Source organism: Theropithecus gelada, chromosome 8 (assembly GCF_003255815.1).
Source record: "Theropithecus gelada isolate Dixy chromosome 8, Tgel_1.0, whole genome shotgun sequence".
NCBI classification, from domain to species: domain Eukaryota; kingdom Metazoa; phylum Chordata; class Mammalia; order Primates; family Cercopithecidae; genus Theropithecus; species Theropithecus gelada.
This window is the reverse complement of record NC_037676.1, coordinates 2933542-2953274: the sequence shown is the minus strand read 5'-3', so window position 1 is coordinate 2953274 and position 19733 is coordinate 2933542. Positions and strand designations below refer to the sequence as shown.

Below are 19733 nucleotides of genomic sequence, written 5' to 3'. Positions count from 1 at the left end.
AGGGGAAGCAGGCATGTCTTATATAGCCAGGGAAGGAGGAAGAGGAGAGCAGGAGGAGGTGCTCCACACTTTTAAACAACCAGATCTTGTGAGAACTCACTGTTACCAGAACAGCAAGAGGAAATCTGCCTCCATGATCCAGTCACCCCCCACCAGGCCCCTCTTCTAATACTGGGGATCACAATTTGACATGAGATTTGGGTGGGGCCACAAATCCAAACCATATTTTTCAGTCCCTGGCCCCTCTCAAATCTCATGTCCTTCTCACATTTCAAAATACAATCTTGCCTTCCTAACAGTCCCCAGTAGTCTTAACTCATTCCAGCATTAACTCAAAAGTCTACAGTTCAAAGCAAAGCAAGTCCCTTCTGCCTGTAAAATCAAAGCCAGTTAGTTTCAGGATACAATGGGTGTACAGGCATTGGCTAAATACTCACATTCCAAAAGGGAGAAATCAACCAAAACAAAGGGCCTGCAGGCTCCATGAAAGTCCGAAACCCAGCAGGGCGGTCATTACATCTTAAAGTTCCAAAATATGTCCCTTGACTCCATGTCTCACATCTAGGCCACACCAATGCAAGGGGTCAGCTCCCAAGGCCTTGGGCAGCTCCAGCCCTGTGGCTCTGCAGGACTCAGCTCCCATGGCTGCTCTCAAGGGCTGGTGCTGATTAGGGAAATGGAAGTTTGCACTCAGGCTTTATTCAGATCCATAGAGAAGGAGAATAATTCAACCTTCCTGAGTCAGGACAGCACTTATGGCCCAGTGGGAGAGTAGCACTGTGATGGTAGGGGGAAGGAAGTTGAAGTTAGAGAATTAAAACCTAACATCCGTAAAGTTCTGCAGGTATTTAAAAAACAAAACCAAGAACCCTGGTGAGATGCTGACAATTTACTGGAGCATGTACCCTATGCTTTTACTGATCTAATTACTAATACAAAATTGACCTTTTTCACCTAAAATTATCAGCTTAATTTGAAGGATATTTTCCATGGAAACCTCATTCTGACTTTATGATACATATCTGTGGAAATGTATGCTTTACTTTGGAGACTTTTTCTCAGAGCCTGCTTTTCTGGAATGAATGAATTTCTATAGATAGCATGGAAGACATCTCTTGAGATAAATTTCTTTTTTTCCCCTTACTCTTCCACGTGGTTTTTATTTGATGTATGCACACAATGGAGGAAGATGTGACTCTTTTACTGTCTTTTATTTTTATTTAAGATGTCATTTTTCTAACAATATTACACAGTCATAGTAGAGGTAGTGATACCTAATACAATTTAAAGTGGGAAAGAATCAGTAATTAAGATTCTAGCTTGTGAAGATAAAAATGCTCATATATTTGCAGTTTCCTTTTATAACCCATTGCAATTTAGTTTGTAATTTTACCACTGTACTAAAACTGTTTAAAATTACCAGTGGCCATGTTTTTCTTCTCCATTGATCTCATTAAATCCTCATGATACTGGACTTTGCGTAATGTTGTTGTTCCTTGGCTTCCGTGATGTTGTACTTTCTTAATATTTCTTACCTTTCTAAGTGTTTGCCTCATCCTTAGACTGCTTGAGACTCTGGCTCCTCCACACCCCCATTTTTGTCTGAAAACTGATACCTCTTATAAAATTCTGGTTTTATACTTCCAAGTGCTTGTATTCCCACTCATTTGCCGTATTGTTTCCTCAAACTCGATGAACCCAAGCTTGAATTGTTTCAGTTCACCACCCATTTCATCTTGTTTGATGACTAGCCCCAAGAATAGATATTTTGGCATCATCTTTAGTTCTTCCTTTTCAAAATTCCCTTTGACCAAGCATTCACCACGTATTTCTCATACCCATACATTCACCCCCAATTTCCCTAATATAGTGCTGTGTGTTGTGATTTGTCTTAGATTTGGTTATCGGCAGTATTTATTTATTTATTTATTTATATTTTATTTTATGGTATTTTATTTTATTTTATTGAGATGCAGTCTTGTACTATTGCCCTGGCTGGAGTGCAGTGGTATGATCTCAGCTCACTGCCACCTCTGCCTCCCAGGTTCAAGTGATTCTTGTGCCTCAGCCTCCCAAGTAACTGGGATTACAGGCGCCTGCCACCACACATTGCTAATTTTTGTATTTTTATTAGAGATGGGGTTTCATCATGTTGGCCAGGCTGGTCTTGAACTCCTGACCTCAGGTGATCTGCCCACCCTGGCCTCACATGGTGCTGTGAGGGTGTGAGCCACTGCACCTGGCGTATCAGCAGTATTTAAATAACCTTTGTTTCTATGAATGCAGAGATGAGTTTCTATATACAGTTTTGTCTTGTGAAGCATGAGGGGAAAGTGAGTTCCTGGACAAGTCTTGTCATATTTATTCTGTGTTTCTAGCACTGTTGCACAGCACATATTAAGTGTTTAGAAAACGTGTTTTTGAATGAACAGCCCAAAGACTAAAGGAAGAGCTTCCTTAGTTCTAAATTCTGTGAAATGAGTCAGTTTGAATGAAGCTAATGTTTCTTTTGTTTTACTCCATTTACTATAGAGTGCAATACTTCAGTTGTTCATTCTTGTTGATATTGTTACAGATACTCCAATGGTTCTTTTTACAAAATCAAATCTATATACAAGACATTTTTCCCTTTCTTTTTAGGTTTTGGAAGGAAGGATGTTGTAGAACACTTACTACAGATGGGTGCTAACGTCCATGCTCGTGATGATGGAGGTCTCATCCCGCTTCATAATGCCTGTTCTTTTGGCCATGCTGAGGTTGTGAGTCTGTTATTGTGCCAAGGAGCTGATCCAAATGCCAGGGATAACTGGAACTATACACCTCTGCATGAAGCTGCTATTAAAGGGAAAATCGATGTGTGCATTGGTAAGTATCATTTGATAATATCTAAATTTTAAATAAAGGTTCATTCTTATGTTTTCTTGTAGTATAAATAGTGTTTCCTCAGAATAGGTAAGGAGGGGTTTATTGCTTCTTCTAGAAGCAGTTCTTTTCCATTGAAAGGTAAATAGAGAGATGGTAATCTAAAGTTACTTAGGGGAAGATTCACAACATTAACTTTCCAAATGCAGTCAAATGCCAGCTGAGTGAAACTCAATTTTGATGGATTACTGTTGTCAGATTTAGTTAATTTATAGTCTCTTTTAAAGACTGGACATTTTCTATCTTACCATCAATGACAGCCATTATAAAGTACAAATTCTACTGAGTTGGATGACATTTGAACACTTGAGGTTGATTAAAGGAAAGTCATCTAGTACAGTAGTCCCCCCTTATACGGGGTTTTGAGTGTTTTGAATACAGTAGTTCAGAACTTAATGTTTTCAACATGTGCCACAGTCATGAGAAAAAGCAATTTCAAGCAAATTGGACTTTTCAATCATTTTAGGTATCTAGATGAAATGAAGCTGTATTCAATCAGCATTTTGTTCTCTCATATATATATTCCCATTTTGCTTTGCTGTATATAATTTTTTATTTTGAAATCTAAAGCTTCTAGAGGGCAAGTATAATTTCTGTTGAGTGTGTCATCTATTTCTTGATACTTGAGATAGTGGATGTTTGTTTAGCTATGGCAGGTTGATTTACATAATTGTCTTCCCAGATGTCATCCACTTTAGCATAATCAGTTCTTTAATGATGCAACTAAAATAGATATGCCATTTTAAAAGATATAGTGGTGGTGCTTAATAATGATTAAGATTATTCCCTCCTCATAGCCGTCTATTGCAGCTTCTAATATATTTTTCAATATTCCTCAAATTATTGCAATGCCTGACATAAAACTATTTTTAAAAAAGTCACATTCTCTGTCATTATCCTTTGTTACTTCAGCTTCAGTAGCATGACCTTTGGGTATCCTCTCCTTTCCGCTTTTTCACATCTTCCAGTTTCAATTGACTCTCCCATTTCTTCCTAAGTCTCTCACTAACATAGCCACATCCTGGACCAAGTCATTACATAAAACTACCTCGAGAAGCTTCAACTTATAACATCCTCTCTCTGACTACAAAGCCTCTTATGTTACTTGCTTTTGTAAATGATAAGTATTATTGAGCTTGGAATGTATTTCCTACATAATCTTCTAGACTTTCAACTTCTCTGCTGTCACTGCTTCTTGCTTCACCTTGTTGTCACAGCCACTGGATTTTTCTCAGTCATTAGTCAGAATTTTATACTGTTCTCACTTTGTTAAAATATTATCCTTTCCAGTCTTCAGTCTTCTGTTTTCCTGCCTCTACCTCTGAAGTTTTCATTTTATCAGTCCTTTGAATGTCTTATTGAAATTAGTATTTCTGTCCTCCTCCTCTTAATCCCCCTTTCAAAAGTCCATAATGCAAATGCTCTTTTTATCTAGGTTCTATTGAAATAAAGGACTAGATATCGGGCTTGAATTTTTAATGAATGGATCCCTGCAGCATTCTACTTCCTCAATTCTCAGTAGGCTTTGGCACATATTGTCTTCCTTTTGTTTAAGTTCTTGTGCCTTATAAAAGTTGAGGGAAGGGGAAGGGCACCTTTGAAACTATACTCAAAATATAAATGAGGATATAGTTGCTATTAAAATATGTATCATAGTTATTATGGGAGTCAAAATTGGTTGTAAACCCTGGTATACTTAATTAGCTTTCAGAAACCTCTTAGGAGGTTTATTCTCAGGTTCACTGAAACCTGTAATAGCTTATATATCTTACTTTCTGGATTTTGAGTATGGTTAAGGAATTCTGAGGTTTTTCTCTGTAAGGTAGAGTTCTACTTTGGGACAGCTGGATTAAAAAAAAATTGGAAGCCTTTTTTTTTTTTTTTCCTTTTGCTAGAGTCTAATAGTTTTTGAGAGATTAGTATACAAAATTGATTTTTAAAAGGTTTTTGCCTAGATGATGACATACTGACCTGATTTTTATAAAGATTAATCATATCTCTGTATGTGGGGTAGAATAGCAAACACTTTTGATATTTTTAAAAAGCTAGAGCCCAGGCAAGCCACATTACCACCAGCTTATGGGAGACATCAGGGCAGATTGCTGTAAAGCACATGCTCTGGGTTTATGCCCTGACCCCACCAGTTTCCAGCTTTGTGAGGCCACGGGCCACTTTCTTGACCTCTGTCTTGTATGTAAAATGGGAATACTATTCTTCACAGTGTTCCTGAGAGGATAAGCTAGTACATATAAAGTATTTAGGAGAGTACCAGGTAGAGTGCACATTCAGTGAATGTTAATTGCCATTATTAATTACTATTCTCATTGTTGGTGCTAAAATCTCAGCCTGAATTATGCTACTGTGTAGTGTAGAATTCCCATTTCCTCTGTTTGTCCTCTATTGACATTTCTTAAAAATGTCCATTTAGGGCCGGGGGTGGTGGCTCATGTCTGTAATCCCAGCACTTTGGGAGGCTGAGATGAGTGGATCATGAGGTCAGGAGCTCAAGACCATCCTGGCTAACACAGTGAAACTCTGTCTCTACTAAAAATGTAAAAAAATTAGCCGGGTGTGGTAGTGGGCGCCTGTAGTTCCAGCTACTTGGGAGGCTGAAGCAGGAGAATGGTGTGAACCCAGGAGGCGGAACTTGCAGTGAGCCGAGATGGTGCCACTGCACTCCAGTCTGGGCTACAGGGCGAGACTCCGTCTCAGAAAAAAAAAAAAATGTCCATTTAGAAATCTTGAACCCATGTGTTTCTTTCATAGATGCTATTTACCATCAAAAAGAAGAAAATTCAAACAGATTATTTTTAAAATCAACTTGAAATGCTTATATAATTAAACTATTTAAGACTGAGGTCTTAGGAATGTTGAAAGTTTTTATACTATAATGTTGAATTGAATTTACCTCAGAAATCAACACATTTTCTGCCTTTAGAACTTACACATTTATCTTTGCTTCTCTCTGCCCTTCGAATATAGTCTCCAAAAACACTAAAATAAATAGCTTTTCTGAATATATGCTATATGAATTTTTTTTTCTTTTTTGAGACGGAGTCTTGCTGTGTCACCAGGCTGGAGTGCTGTGCCTTGATCTCGGCACACTGCAACCTCCGCCTTCTGGGTTCAGGTGATTCTCCTGCCTCAGCCTCCCAAGTAGCTGAGCGTGAGCCACTGTGCCCAGCCTGTATGGTTTTTTGAGACTGTTTTGAGACTGTTAGTGCTTGAGAATTTCATTTTAAAAGCAAATTATAAGCATACCTTTCATGGAGTCTGATACAAGATCTGGGAGTCGGCCAGGTGCGGTGGCTCATGCCTGTAATCCCAGCACTTTGGGGAGGCCGAGGTGGGTGGATCACGAGATCAGGAGATCGAGACCATGCTGGCTAACACAGTGAAATCCTGTCTCTACTAAAAATACAAAAAATTATCTGGGCGTGGTGGCGGGCGCCTGTAGTCCCAGCTACTCGGGAGGCTAAGGCGGGAGAATGGCGTGAACCCAGGAGCCGGAGCTTGCAGTGAGCTGAGATCGCGCCACTGCACTCCAGCCTGGGCGACAGAGCAAGACTCCATCTCAAAAAAAAAAAAAAAAAAAAAAAAGATCTGGGACATTTGTGGGGTTTTTTTTTTTTTTCCATTTTTTTGTTTTTGAGTAACTAGTGTCCAATTCTTTTTCTGATTTGGAGATTTTTAAACTGTGGGCACTCCTTACTGAGAGGAATGCAGAAACTGGTAGCGTCACATCTTCCTTCCTTCTACTTCTCAGCAGTCAGGGGATAGCCTTGGTTTGTCTAATCATACACTTCATTCTGTAAATGTAGAATTTTGAATACAAAAATCTTAGCTGTAGTAAGGAATCATTTATAGCAGCAGATTGTTGCTTCAGTGTGGGCGGTGGCCTGGTCATAACGTTTCCTACTAAAAGACAATTGTGCTTCCTCCTCCGAGCTCTACAGTTTCTTATGTGTTTCTAAGGTTGGTCCTCTACTCTCCTGTCATTTCAGTCTAACATAGACAATGGTTTCTGTTACTTGCAGATGACTATAATTGATAACAGAGATCTTGAGAAGGTTGCTAAATTGAAGTTGCAGGATGGGGCTTCTAAATTGATAAATCTCTTGAATCTTTATTTAAGTCTCACTGCCCTCACACAGTTTACATGTATACCACACCCCCATCTCTCCTTTTTACTACAGTTCTCAAGGGTGAAGGAGACAGAGTATGTTCCCTTTGGAGGCCTCTTCTACATGCCTCTCATTGGGGAAGAGACAGCTTGCTGGCGTCCACAGCAAATCATTCTAAAGATAAAAGAGATGTGTGGTGTTCTAACACATGTGGGATTCTCACTGTGGAATACCCCAACATCTAGACATGAAGCCCAGCAAACCAAGTGAAAAATGACAGCCCATCTCAGCCAGAAGGGATAATTAAGACAACAATCAGAATACATATTCAGGACTGCTAAAGGAGCCAGATAAATACCTGAATTAAAAAAATAATATCTTCCAGGGAAATTAAAGTATAAAGTGGGGAAGATATTTCCTGGGGCCAAAACTTAAAACCGAAACAACAAAAAAAATCCACCACCTAATTTTTTTTTCAGAGGAAAGAATTTAGTAGATGAATTAAAGACCATGTTAGTAGCCTGTAAGCTTACGTGTGAGATGTACAGAGAAAAATGTTAAAACGTGGAAACATGAAGAAAAAGGTAAATAAATCTAGGAATGTCAACGTCATTTTAAACCTTACACATGAGATGAGTTTCAGAGGCAAAGAAAAAAGGAAAAAAGTCTGATGGAAGAGATCAGTAATAATTAAACAAATGATAAGCAAGAAAAACCTATCTTGAGATTGAAAAGGCTTAAGGAGCTCCACATGAGATTGATGAGAAAAGATAAACTGAGTAAGATATGTATTGCACTTTTCCAGAAAGAAGGAATAAGTTGCCTACAAAGGGAAAAAAATTAGGCAAAGGACTTTTCATTTACAACATTGACAGCTTGAAGACAATGGAATACCTTCTAAAGACTACTGGAAGAAAAGGGTTAAGTTGTAATTTCAAGGAAATTACAACTTTTGGAAGTTCTGCAGCCTTTTGGAAGTAAGAAAGGCTGAATCGAACAAGTGACATTGTTTTAGAGAAACAAAGCTCCCGCTACTTTCTTTCTCTATACTTTCCAACAATTCTTGGTTTAGTGTTTCTTATATGCAGAGACTGAGGGGATCCTCACTGAATATCTTTCTTGGGAGCCCAAAATTCAAACTGCTATTTAAAATCTAACAATTAGGACTTAAAAAAAAATAACTCTGTTTTCTAGCTGAATGGCATTATATAATAGTGTTTGGAGTCAAAGAGACCTGGTACTTGAGTGAGTTACTTACTTCTTTCGGTATTAAAATGGGAATGAGGGTAATAGCTGTATGTCATACAATTGTTAAGAGGATTAAGTGAGATAATATATGTGAAGCACCCTTGTACAATATCTGCATATTATATGTATAAAAATTAGAAAGTATATGCTCAGTAGTTGGCAACTGCTTTTATTGTGAAATAACATGATTAGAAATAATTTGCTTCTTGTATTACATTATATTGTTCCACTTACTTTTATATTTACTGAAAGTGCAAGAAAAAATAGAGATCTGATGGTATGTTTCTAAAAAGTAAGCAAATTGGCTTCTTAGGGGAGATTAAGCTGACTTTATAAAGATAGTATCACTTAATACCATAATTAAAGTTGGTTATCTAAATGAACTAATAAAAGCAATTTACTGTAATTCCCATTTTTCCCATCCCAATTCAGAACTTCAGTTAATTATTTAATATGTAATAGGATTTCTGCTAGTTTTTTTTCCCCATTATTTATACTTTAGGGACTGCTTGTTATAAAATTATATTTTATGATTCTGCTCAGAGAGAGAGCAAAAACAAAATTAAGCTTTTTCTCTTCTTCCCCCTCCTTTGCCTTAGAAAAGTAAGGCACATACCTCAGCTTGTGATTATTCAACTAGACAAAACTCAGATTCATTCAATCAAATGTAATATATCAACCCAGATAAGATCCTGGTTCAGAAAAAATGTTAAAGCAGCCAGTATTATAGAATTTATATTTAAATTATAATATAGTCTATATAATTTATATCTAAAACGTATGTGTGTGTGAATTTAGGTGGTAAATAATCCAATTGACATGTAAAGTTATGGGCTGTTAAGATACGGAGTTATCAGCAATAGGGACGACTGAAGACTTTGTTCCTCTTAGAGTAATTGAGGGCCACTGTGGTCTGCTGCAAAGAACAATGAAACAGGAGTTGGCATACCTGGAGAGTACTGTTGGATCTCACATTAGAAAGAACCATATAAATATAATGTTATACTTTAAAAACTTTTTATAAGAAGTAACGTGCTCTATGTGGTAAGCAAGTAATGGTTGAAAGATGGTCACGTCTTAATTCCTGGAACCTGGGAATGTTACTTTACATTGCAAACAGAAAATAAGGTTACAGATGGAATTATGGTTGCTGATCAGTTAATTTGAGATGGGAAGATTATCATGGATTGTCTTGGTGGACCCAAAGTAATCACCAGATTCCTTAGAAGTAGAAGAGTGAGGCAGAGAGAAAGTCAGATTATATAATTTCAGATGGATTCAAGCCACCATTGCTGGCTTTGAAAAGAGAGAAAGGGTTCTATGAGCTAAGGAATAGGAGTAGCCCCAGGAAGATGGAAAAGCCAAGGAAGCAGGTTTTCATCAAAGTCACTAGTAAGGAATTCAGCCCTGCTGACACCTTGATTACTTTTTTTATTTTTATTTTTTTTGAGATGGAAGCTCGCTCTGTCGCCCAGGCTGGAGTGCAGTGGCGCGATCTCGGCTCACTGCAAGCTCCGCCTTCCGGGTTCACACCATTCTCCCGCCTCAGCCTCCCGAGTAGCTGGGACTACAGGCGCCCGCCACTGCGCCTGGCTAATTTTGTTTTTGTATTCTTAGTAGAGACGGGGTTTGCCGATACCTTGATTTTAGCCCAATGAGACTTGTGTCAGATTTAGGATCTCCAGAACTGTAGGATAATAAATTTGTTGTTGTCACTGCTTTAAACCACTGGATTTGTGATAATTTGTTAGAGCAGCAATAGCAAACATATAAAAACATCTCACAACAGTTTTGCAAAGTTTATCTAGATTGAGCATCTCCTGAAAAGAGCAGTAGATTGTTTTCAGTACAATTAAAACTGCTTTCTCGGAAATGCTTAAAGATTTGGTCACTTGGGATAAGTAGCAGTTTTTTTATGTTGGCAGATAGACAAGAATAATACTTGTAAGTATTCCTAAAATAATTATAAAAAAGCAGATAAGGTAGTGGACTCATATTTGTGCCTACATGATTGTTTTTGAAGTATTTTGAGATTTGTGGTAAATTATCTTACTAAGAAAATTAAAAAAAAATTGTGTCAAATTAGGTGTGCAGAGTCCTTGTCCTTATACATTTGTTTAAACTGAACATTTCCTTTGTAATCTTTGTCATCAGGTGCCACATAAAAAATGTTTGAAAAACATGTAACTTGACAACCAAATTGTTTCTTTTTCTTTTTTTTTTTTCCAAGCCAGAGTCTTGCTTTGTTGCCATGCTGGAGTGCAGTGGCACGATCTTGGCTCACTGCAAGCTCTGCCTCCCGGGTTCACACCATTCTCTTGCCTCAGCCTCCCGAGTAGCTGGGACTACAGGTGCCTGCCACCACACCTGGCTAATTTTTTTGTATTTTTAGTACAGACGGGGTTTCACAGTGTTAGCTGGGATGGTCTGGATCTCCTGACCTCGTGATCCGCCCGCTTCGGCCTTCCAAAGTGCTGGGATTACAGGCGTGAGCCACCACGCTTGGCCCCAAATTGTTTCTTGTATCTAAAAATGGGAATTTTATTGTCTGCAGTATGAGGTATGATTAAACATTTTAGTTTGACCTGAAGACTAACTAGGGCCCGAAAATTTCTTTCTTTTCTACCTTTTAATTCCTATGACTTTGGGCAGATTGTAAGATCTATGCTTATGGTGAATCTGTTTCTGAAACAAGTGGCCATTATAAAGGTTTACCGTAAGAAGTGCTTTGAGACTATTCAATCTCTAATAAGCTGTTTGGCCTGTAGTTTTTTAGTGACTAAGAAAACAACGGAAAAGTGATACTGAAACCCCATAGTCTTATTTCAACTTAGACTAGGAAGAAGAAGCTTATCCAACTTGAGAGGGATAGGTTAATCCGAGTGGGGAAAGATGACAACATTTAGCATATCATGGATTTTATTGTCATAGATAATTGAATATATGACAAACTCGATTGGTATGGGAATTTGTCCTATTGGTATTTGTGACTGAAAACAGAATTATTTCCCCGCTCCTACTGAATTTATTGACATGAGAAAAATTCTATAGCTAGAGATTTTGCTCAATGAGAAGCCTTGAAACCTGTATTAATGAAACAACAATCTACTTTCAGTTGAATAAATTTAATCAGAAAGTAGGATACTGGAAGCAGGACATAAATTCTGGGCCAAGGGTGGCAGCAGGATCAGCTAGACTAGGAGGGTCTAGAACCTAGTAGTGGAGTTAGCTAATGAAAGGTATTGTTTATAAACTAGAGGTCCTTTGTAAAGGATCAGGTAAATATTTGAAGTTATAGTAAATACTGCATGTACAGTTGGAGGCAGAAACGCACCATTCAGGAAAACCAAGAATTTTGAAGTGAAGAACCAAGCCAGCTCCAAGAACTTCAGCTGCAGAGGTATGTCAACCTTCTCATTAGAGTCCTCCCTTAAAGTTGCTCTGTCTTGACTTCAAGTCCACTCTTGTTGCTAACCCTGAGATAGAATCTGATGCCCCACTTTGAGTTAGATGTTGACCCTTAATCAGTCAGCTTTGGTCTCAGAGACGTTTCCTAGTATGGACTTGGCCCCTGGGGCCTCACCACTGTACATAGGTGCCACTCCCAGAGAGGAATCTACAACTGAGAGTAAATGGATATAGTGGGGCTGAGAGGCAGGTGGGTGAGGAAGAGAAGAAAGTAAAAATGGAGCTTGATTTTGATTTTGGATCCCTTCGAAAATTTATTACTGTTAATATTCTTTGAACCATCTCATTATGCCTTCAACGGAGACCTTAATACCCTTTCTGAAAGAAGTCTTCTGATAATATGTTTCGATAACTGTCCACAGACTCTTCTGAATTAATTCTGTATGCATATACTGCCACCCAACATGTCTCCTCTGTTCATGTGCATGCTCCATTCATTGTCCCATTGAATGTTGCGTACAAAATACAAGTTAAGAGATAAGATTATTGGCCGGGCGCGGTGGCTCAAGCCTGTAATCCCAGCACTTTGGGAGGCTGAGACGGGCGGATCACGAGGTCAGGAGATTGAGACCATCCTGGCTAACACGGTGAAACCCCGTCTCTACTAAAAAAATACAGAAAACTAGCCGGGCGAGGTGGCGGGCGCCTGTAGTCCCAGCTACTCGGGAGGCCGAGGCAGGAAAATGGCGTAAACCCGGGAGGCGGAGCTTGCAGTGACCTGAGATCTGGCCACTGCACTCCAGCCTGGGCGACAGAGCGAGACTCCGTCTCAAAAAAAAAAAAAAAAAAAAGAATTTAAGATGGTGACAGCAGAGCATTGGAGCCCTGTGCAACTGCCCAACTTGTGTGTTCGCCAAGCTGACCATGATTACATCACGCTATGTACCTGTTTAAAAATGCTCCACAGAATTCCAAGTATACTTAAATAACACCCAGACTCATCATCAGGGCCCTTCTTGGTCTGACTCCCGCCTACATCATGGACTTCATCCTCGTGTCCCTGTCATTCTCTCCCTTTCTCTCCACCTTCCAGCTACAATGGCCTTTTTGTCTCTGTGATGTACCGACTTGTTCTGCCTGGGTTACTCTTTCCCCAGATTTTTCACTAATAATGTTAATTCATCTGAGTTGTGCCCTGACAAAGCTGTCATAATTTCTTGCCCTGCCCTGTTTGTTTGATTACTCTTTTATCATGTTCTATTTTACACCATAGCACTTATTACCTGGAATTATATCCTTATTTAATCATACATTTACTTGTTTGCCATCTGTGTACTCTTCCCAACTCTGTGCCTGAATATAAACAAGGAACCTTCTCTGCCTTACTTTGCACTGTATCCCTGGCATAATAAACCTCTGTGCCTCCTCCGAGTAAAATGCCTACTCTGTGCCAGAACCTCAGTGTGGTTTTAATTGCATTTGCCTGATGAGTAATGATGTTGAGCATCTTTTCATGTGCATGTTTGCCATTCGAATGTATTCTTTGGGGAAATGTCTATTCATATCTTTGTCCATTATTAAATTGACTGTCTTTTCATTATTGAGTTACAATAAAGTTTCTTACTAGAAAAGTGATTTGCAAATCTTTTCTCCCATTCTATGTGTTGTCTTTTCATTTTCTTGATATTGTCCTTTGAAGCACAAAAGTTTTACATTTTGGTGATTTGATTAATGGTTAACATTAAAAAGTCTGTTTCTGCTTTCGTTGCCTATGCTTTGGTATCCTATCTGAGAATCCATTGCCAAACCCTAGATCATGATTTAACTCTGTTTTCATCTACGAGTTGTAACTCAAATGCATTTTGGTCTGATGCATTTGGAGTTGATATTTGGATATGGTGTGACATAAAGGGTCCAACTTCTTGCCTTTGCATGTGGCTATCGAGTTTTCTCATTTAGTTGTTCATAATATTCCTTTATAATCTTTTATTTCTGTAAGCTTAGTAGTAATTTACTCCATTTCATGTATGATTCTAGTTAATAGAGTTGTCTTTTTTCCCTCCTAGGTCCGTTTGACTAAACGTTTGTCAGTTTATATTAAGTGTGTGCATATCGGTAGTTCCTTTTTGTTGTTGTATGGTGTTTCATTGTATGGCTGTAGCACAGTTGGTGGTGGTTTCACTTGTTTGCAGTTTGTAACTGTTATAACGCTGGATGTATGTTTCTGTGTGGACATGTTTTTTCACTTCTCTCGGATGGATCCCTGAGAGTGGAATTGCTGGGTGGAATGCTAAGTGCATATTGGACTGTAAAAGAAGCCGCATTGCCCTGATGGCTGAGCATGTTGAGAATATTTTTATGTACAGTGGTCATTCATGTATATTTTTTGTGAAGTGTCCATATCTTTTGATCATCTTGGTTTCATTTTTATTTTTTGCTAGTACTGATTTGTGAGAATTCTTTTTGTGCTGTAACAGTGGATCTTTGTTGGGTGTGTGTATTGTGAATGCTATTTCCCAATCTTTGCTTTGCCTTTCATTTTCGTAATGACATCTTTATACAAGCGAGGTTTTTCAGTTTGGTGAAGTCTAATTTATCAGTTAAAATAGCAAAAGTATTTGGTGTTTCACCAGCATTGGAATAATAAGATTTCTGCTTGACAATTATTCTTAGGTTAAAAGCAGTATATAGAGAAATAACATTATCGTTTTAATTACATTGTGGAAATTCAGGAAAGCAGTTTTTGGTCTGAGGGCTGCTGCTTCAAGTGCTTTCTAACAACTAGCTTAGGATACATTTTTAAAGATTAAAATGAATCAGCTATTCCATGTGAAAAATTGAATATATTATATGACTCATTTTAAGATTTAACAGTAAAAGCCAGGTGGACTTTAACAATTAGAAAATAATTATCTAAGATATGCACAGTTATTTCTGAGATGACATTGTTGGCCCCTACTGTTGGCAAGTATAGTTCCAAAATTTAGGGAAATAGGCTGTTTTTAATAGCTTGTTGCCTGAAATCTTTCCACAGAGGAAGACTTATTAATTCCTAATACTTAAATTTTTTTTTGGTTTGTGTTTTCATTTAATGTGTTCTGTTAGCATTGTGAACATTATCTGCCCTTTGAGGATCAAAAGACTCATGCACATTCTTTTAGTTATTTCTTCATCTTATTAGCTTTAGTAGAATTCTCATAGCTTTTCATATTCCCAGTATTAGGAGACAGGAAATATAGATTAAAGACTCAAAGACTGGTCTTTATAGTTCTTTTTTTTTTGTTTGTTTTTAATACTTTAAGTTCTAGGGTACATGTGCACAATGTGCAGGTTTGTTACATATGTATACATGTGCCATGTTGGTGTGCTGCACCCATTAACTTGCCATTTACATTAGGTATATCTGCTAATGCTATCCCTCCCCTCCCCGCCTCCCCACAATAAGACCCGGTGTGTGATGTTCCCCTTCCTGTGTCCAAGTGATCTCATGTTCAGTTCCCACCTATGAGTGAGAACATGCGGTATTTGGTTTTCTGTTCTTGCGGTAGTTTGCTGAGAATGATGGTTTCCAGCTGCATCCATGTCCCTACAGGGACACAAACTCATCCTTTTTTATGGCTGCATAGTATTCCATGGTGTATATGTGCCACATTTTCTTAATCCAGTCTGTCATTGATGGACATTTGGGTTGATTCCAAGTCTTTGCTATTGTGAATAGTGCCACAATAAACTTACACGTGCATGTGTCTTTATAGCAACATGACTTATAATCCTTTGGGTATATCCCCAGTAATGGGATGGCTGGGTCAAATGGTATTTCTAGTTCTAGATCCTTGAGGAATTGCCACACTGTTTTCCACAATGGTTGAACTAGTTTACAGTCCCACCAACAGTGTAAAAGTGTTCCTATTTCTCCACATCCTCTCCAGCACCTGTTGTTTCCTGATTTTTTAATGACTGCCATTCTAACTGGTGTGAAATGGTATCTCATTGTGGTTTTGATTTGCATTTCTCTGATGGCAAGTGATGATGAGCATTTTTTCATGTGTCCGTTGGCTGTATGAATGTCTTCTTTTGAGAAGTGTTTGTTCGTATCCTTTGCCCACTTTTTGATGGGGTTGTTTGTTTTTTTCTTGTAAATTTGTTTAGTTCTTTATAGGTTCTGGATATTAGCCCTTTGTCAGATGAGTAGATTGCAAAAATTTTCTCCCATTCTGTAGGTTGTCTGTTCACTCTGATGGTAGTTTCTTTTGCTGTGCAGAAGCTCTTTAGTTTAATTAGATCCCATTTGTCAATTTTGGCTTTTGTTGTCGTTGCTTTTGGTGTTTTAGACATGAAGTCCTTGCCCATGCCTATGTCCTGAATGGTATTACCTAGGTTTTCTTCTAGGGTTTTTATGGTTTTAGGTCTAACATTTAAGTCTCTAATCCATCTTGAAATAATTTTCGTATAAGGAGTAAGGAAAGGATCCAGTTTCAGCTTTCTACTTATGGCTAGCCAGTTTTCCCAGCACCATTTATTAAATAGGGAATCCTTTCCCCATTTCTTCTTTTTGTCAGGTTTGTCAAAGATCTCTGCATTGATTATTCTAGTTATCCATTCATCCATTCTTTTTTCAAGGTTTTTAGTTTCTTTGCGCTGGGTACGTAGTTCCTCCTTTAGCTCTGAGAAGTTTGATCGACTGAAGCCTTCTTCTCTCAATTCGTCAAAGTCATTCTCCATCCAGCTTTGTTCCGTTGCTGGTGCTGAGCTGCGTTCCTTTGGAGGAGGGGATGCGCTCTGATTTTTTTTATTTCCAGCTTTTCTGCCCTGCTTTTTTCCCATCTTTGTGGTTTTATCTGCCTTTGGTCTTTGACGATGGTGAAGTACTGATGGGGTTTTGGTGTGGGTGTCCTTTCTGTTTGTTAGTTTTCCTTCTAACAGTCAGGATCCCCAGCTGCAGGTTTGTAGGAGTTTGCTTGAGGTCCACTCCAGACCCTGTTTGCCTGGGTATCAGCAGTGGAGGCTGCAGAAGATAGAATATTGCTGAACAGTGAGTGTTGCTGTCTGATTCTTACTCTGCAAGCTTCGTCTCAGGGGTGTACCCTGCCGTGTGAGGTGTGAGGTGTCGGTCTGCACCTAGTGGGGGATGTCTCCCAGTTAGGCTACTCAGGGGTCAGGGACCCACTTAAGCAGGCAGTCTGTCCGTTCTCAGATCTCAACCTCTGTGCTGGGAGATCCACTGCTCTCTTCAAAGCTGTCAGACAGGGGCATTTACCTCTGCTGAGGTTTCTGCTGCTTTTTGTTTAGCTATGCCCTGTCCCCAGAGGAGGGGTCTACAGAGGCAGGCCGGCCTCCTTGAGCTGTGGTGGGCTCCACCCAATTCGAGCTTCCTGGCGGCTTTGTTTACCTATTAAAGCCTCAGCAATAGCGGGCGCCTCTCTCCCAGCCTCGCTGCTGCCTTGCAGTTAGATCTCAGACTGCTCTGCTAGCAATGAAGGAGGCTCCGTGGGTGTGTGACCCTCCGGGCCAGGTGTGGGATATAATCTCCTGGTGTGCTGTTTGCTAAGATGCTTGGCAAAGCACACTATTAGTGTGGGAGTTACCCGATTTTCCAGGTGTTGTGTGTTTCAATTTCCCTCGGCTAGGAAAAGGAATTCCCTTCCCCCTTGAGCTTCCCAGGTGAGGGGATGCCTGCCCTGCTTCAGCTCTAGCTGGTTGTGCTGTACCCGCGGACCAGCATCGACTGTCTGATTCGCCCCAGTAAGATGAACCAGGTACCTCAGTTGAAAATGCAGAAATCACCTGTCTTCTGTGTCGCTCACACCTATAGTTCTTATATCGTGTAAGCTTCTAGTTCTCTTGACATCTAGAAGTAGAGTAGTTCTGTGTCCACTGAGTATGTTTACTTTCTAATACAATCATAGGATGAGGTGCCAGTTTCTTAAACTGAATCAGGTAAGATGTGAACTTAAGCATGTTCCATATTGGTAGATTGTTAGTTCTCTGTTGTAGGAACTAACAATAATGTTCACTTTCATACGTATTCTTATTGTCTATCACTGATGTCTAATTATATACTCAAGAAACGTGTGTGAAGTGACAAAGCAGTTCATGGGAAAAAGGCTTGATTCTGTCTGACTTTTTTTTTGTATTAGTCTGTGTTAATGGATAAGGAAGCTGAGTAATTTTCTACTTCTTGATTACGTGATATCTTGGGATTCCTTTATGTTAAAGTAATGTGAACTTGCAGTATGTCAGTATTCATATACAAATATAAAACACATTTTATAGCCATATGCAACTTATGTTTAGATTATCTGCCATTTGTCAAGTAACGCTTATTCTTCATTAGGACAGGCAATTGAATATTGATTCTGATCATGCATTAACTTTTGATTATAATAGGTTTTCTACAAAGGATAGTAAAACATTTTTTCTTGTTAACTTACAGATTAAACCCATGAGTTGCATACTCATTAAACCCTTTCGTTTTACATACTCTGTTTAAAAAATTATCTAACCACTTCCATGGTTACTTGTCCTTTGATGAAGTTGACATCCTGGAACTTGGAATGGCACGGGATTGGGGATGGGGGAAAGAAATGTGGAATGAGTGTTGGATTGCCTTTGCTACATTCTTATTCCCTGATATTTATTTATTTATTATTATTATTTTTTGAGATGGAGTCTCACTCTGTCACCCAGGCTGGAGTGCAATGGCGCCATCTCGGCTCACTGGAACCTTTGCCTCCTGGGTTCAAGCAATTCTCCTGCCTCAGCCTCACGAATAGCTGGGACTACAGGTGCCCACCACCACGCCCGACTGTGTTTTGTATTTTTAGTAGAGATGGGGTTTTGCTGTGTTGGCCAGGCTGGTCTCTAACTCCTGACCTCAGGTGAGCCACCCACCTCGACCTCCCAAAATGCTGGGATTACAGGCTTGAGCCACCTCGCCCGGCCATCCCCTGTTATTTTAAATTTAGTATTTTGAAAGTTAACAACTTTCTGGGTTTTTTCTTAACAGTATTATTAGAGGTGATAATTGCCCATTAAAGAAAAATGAGAAAATACACTGATGATAACTGTCACACCTTGTTTTCTGTCTATTTAGACTTACATGGTCTAGTGAGATAATTTAATTTAATTAATTAAATTAAAATTAATTGCCATTTTCAAAATTAAAAATTTAGTTTCTCAGTTGCACTAGCCATGTTTTAAATGCTTAATGACTCTATCTGGCTATTGGTTATCATACTGGAGAGTGTAGACATAGACATTTTTGTTATCACAGAAAGTTCTGTTAGACAGTGCTATTAGACCCAGTGAACCTGTGTACACAATCCATTTTACCTAAAATGAGATCATTCCATCATATTTATTTTTCTACTTTATGTAGTAACATATTTTATTGTCAGTGAATATTATTATATAATCCCATTTTAAAGGCTTCTAAGAATTCTTTATATAGAAATCATCATTTTTTAAAATCAGTCACATGTTGTTGTAGGTCATTTAGGCTATTTTTGTACCATTTTATAGGCAGTAGTATAAAGAATATCCTTTTCATTACATATATGTTTAAACCTTAATTGCTTTAGGATAAACTCCTGGAAAGCTACAGCTTCTTAATAAGGACCAAAGAAGTTTTAGCTACTGGGGAACTTCATTAGACCTCTTGATTTAGTCTGTCACATTATCTATTTATATATCGTCTATAAAGGAGCTAGGTTAAGAAAAGTCGGCCGGGCGCGGTGGCTCAAGCCTGTAATCCCAGCACTTTGGGAGGCCGAGGCGGGCGGATCACGAGGTCAGGAGATCGAGACCATCCTGGCTAACATGGTGAAACCCCGTCTCTACTAAAAATACAAAAAACTAGCCGGGCGTGGTGGCGGGCGCCTGTAGTCCCAGCTACTCGGAGGCTGAGGCAGGAGAATGGCCTGAACCTGGGAGGCGGAGCTTGCAGTGAGCCGAGATCGCGCCACTGCACTCCAGCCTGGGTGACACAGCGCGAGACTCCGTCTCAAAAAAAAAAAAAAAAAAAAAAAAAAA

The 19733-nt window shown here is 39.0% G+C and overlaps 1 protein-coding gene across 2 annotated transcripts in view; it reads left to right on the top strand.

The window, feature by feature from the left end:
• TNKS (tankyrase) overlaps positions 1-19733 on the top strand; it is a 229331-nt gene that overhangs the window by 23505 nt on the left and 186093 nt on the right. For both annotated transcript variants that reach the window (XM_025393840.1, XM_025393841.1), the window contains exon 2: positions 2641-2865. In XM_025393840.1, coding sequence (XP_025249625.1) covers positions 2641-2865 — 225 coding nt within the window. The remainder of the gene's footprint in view (positions 1-2640; positions 2866-19733) is intronic.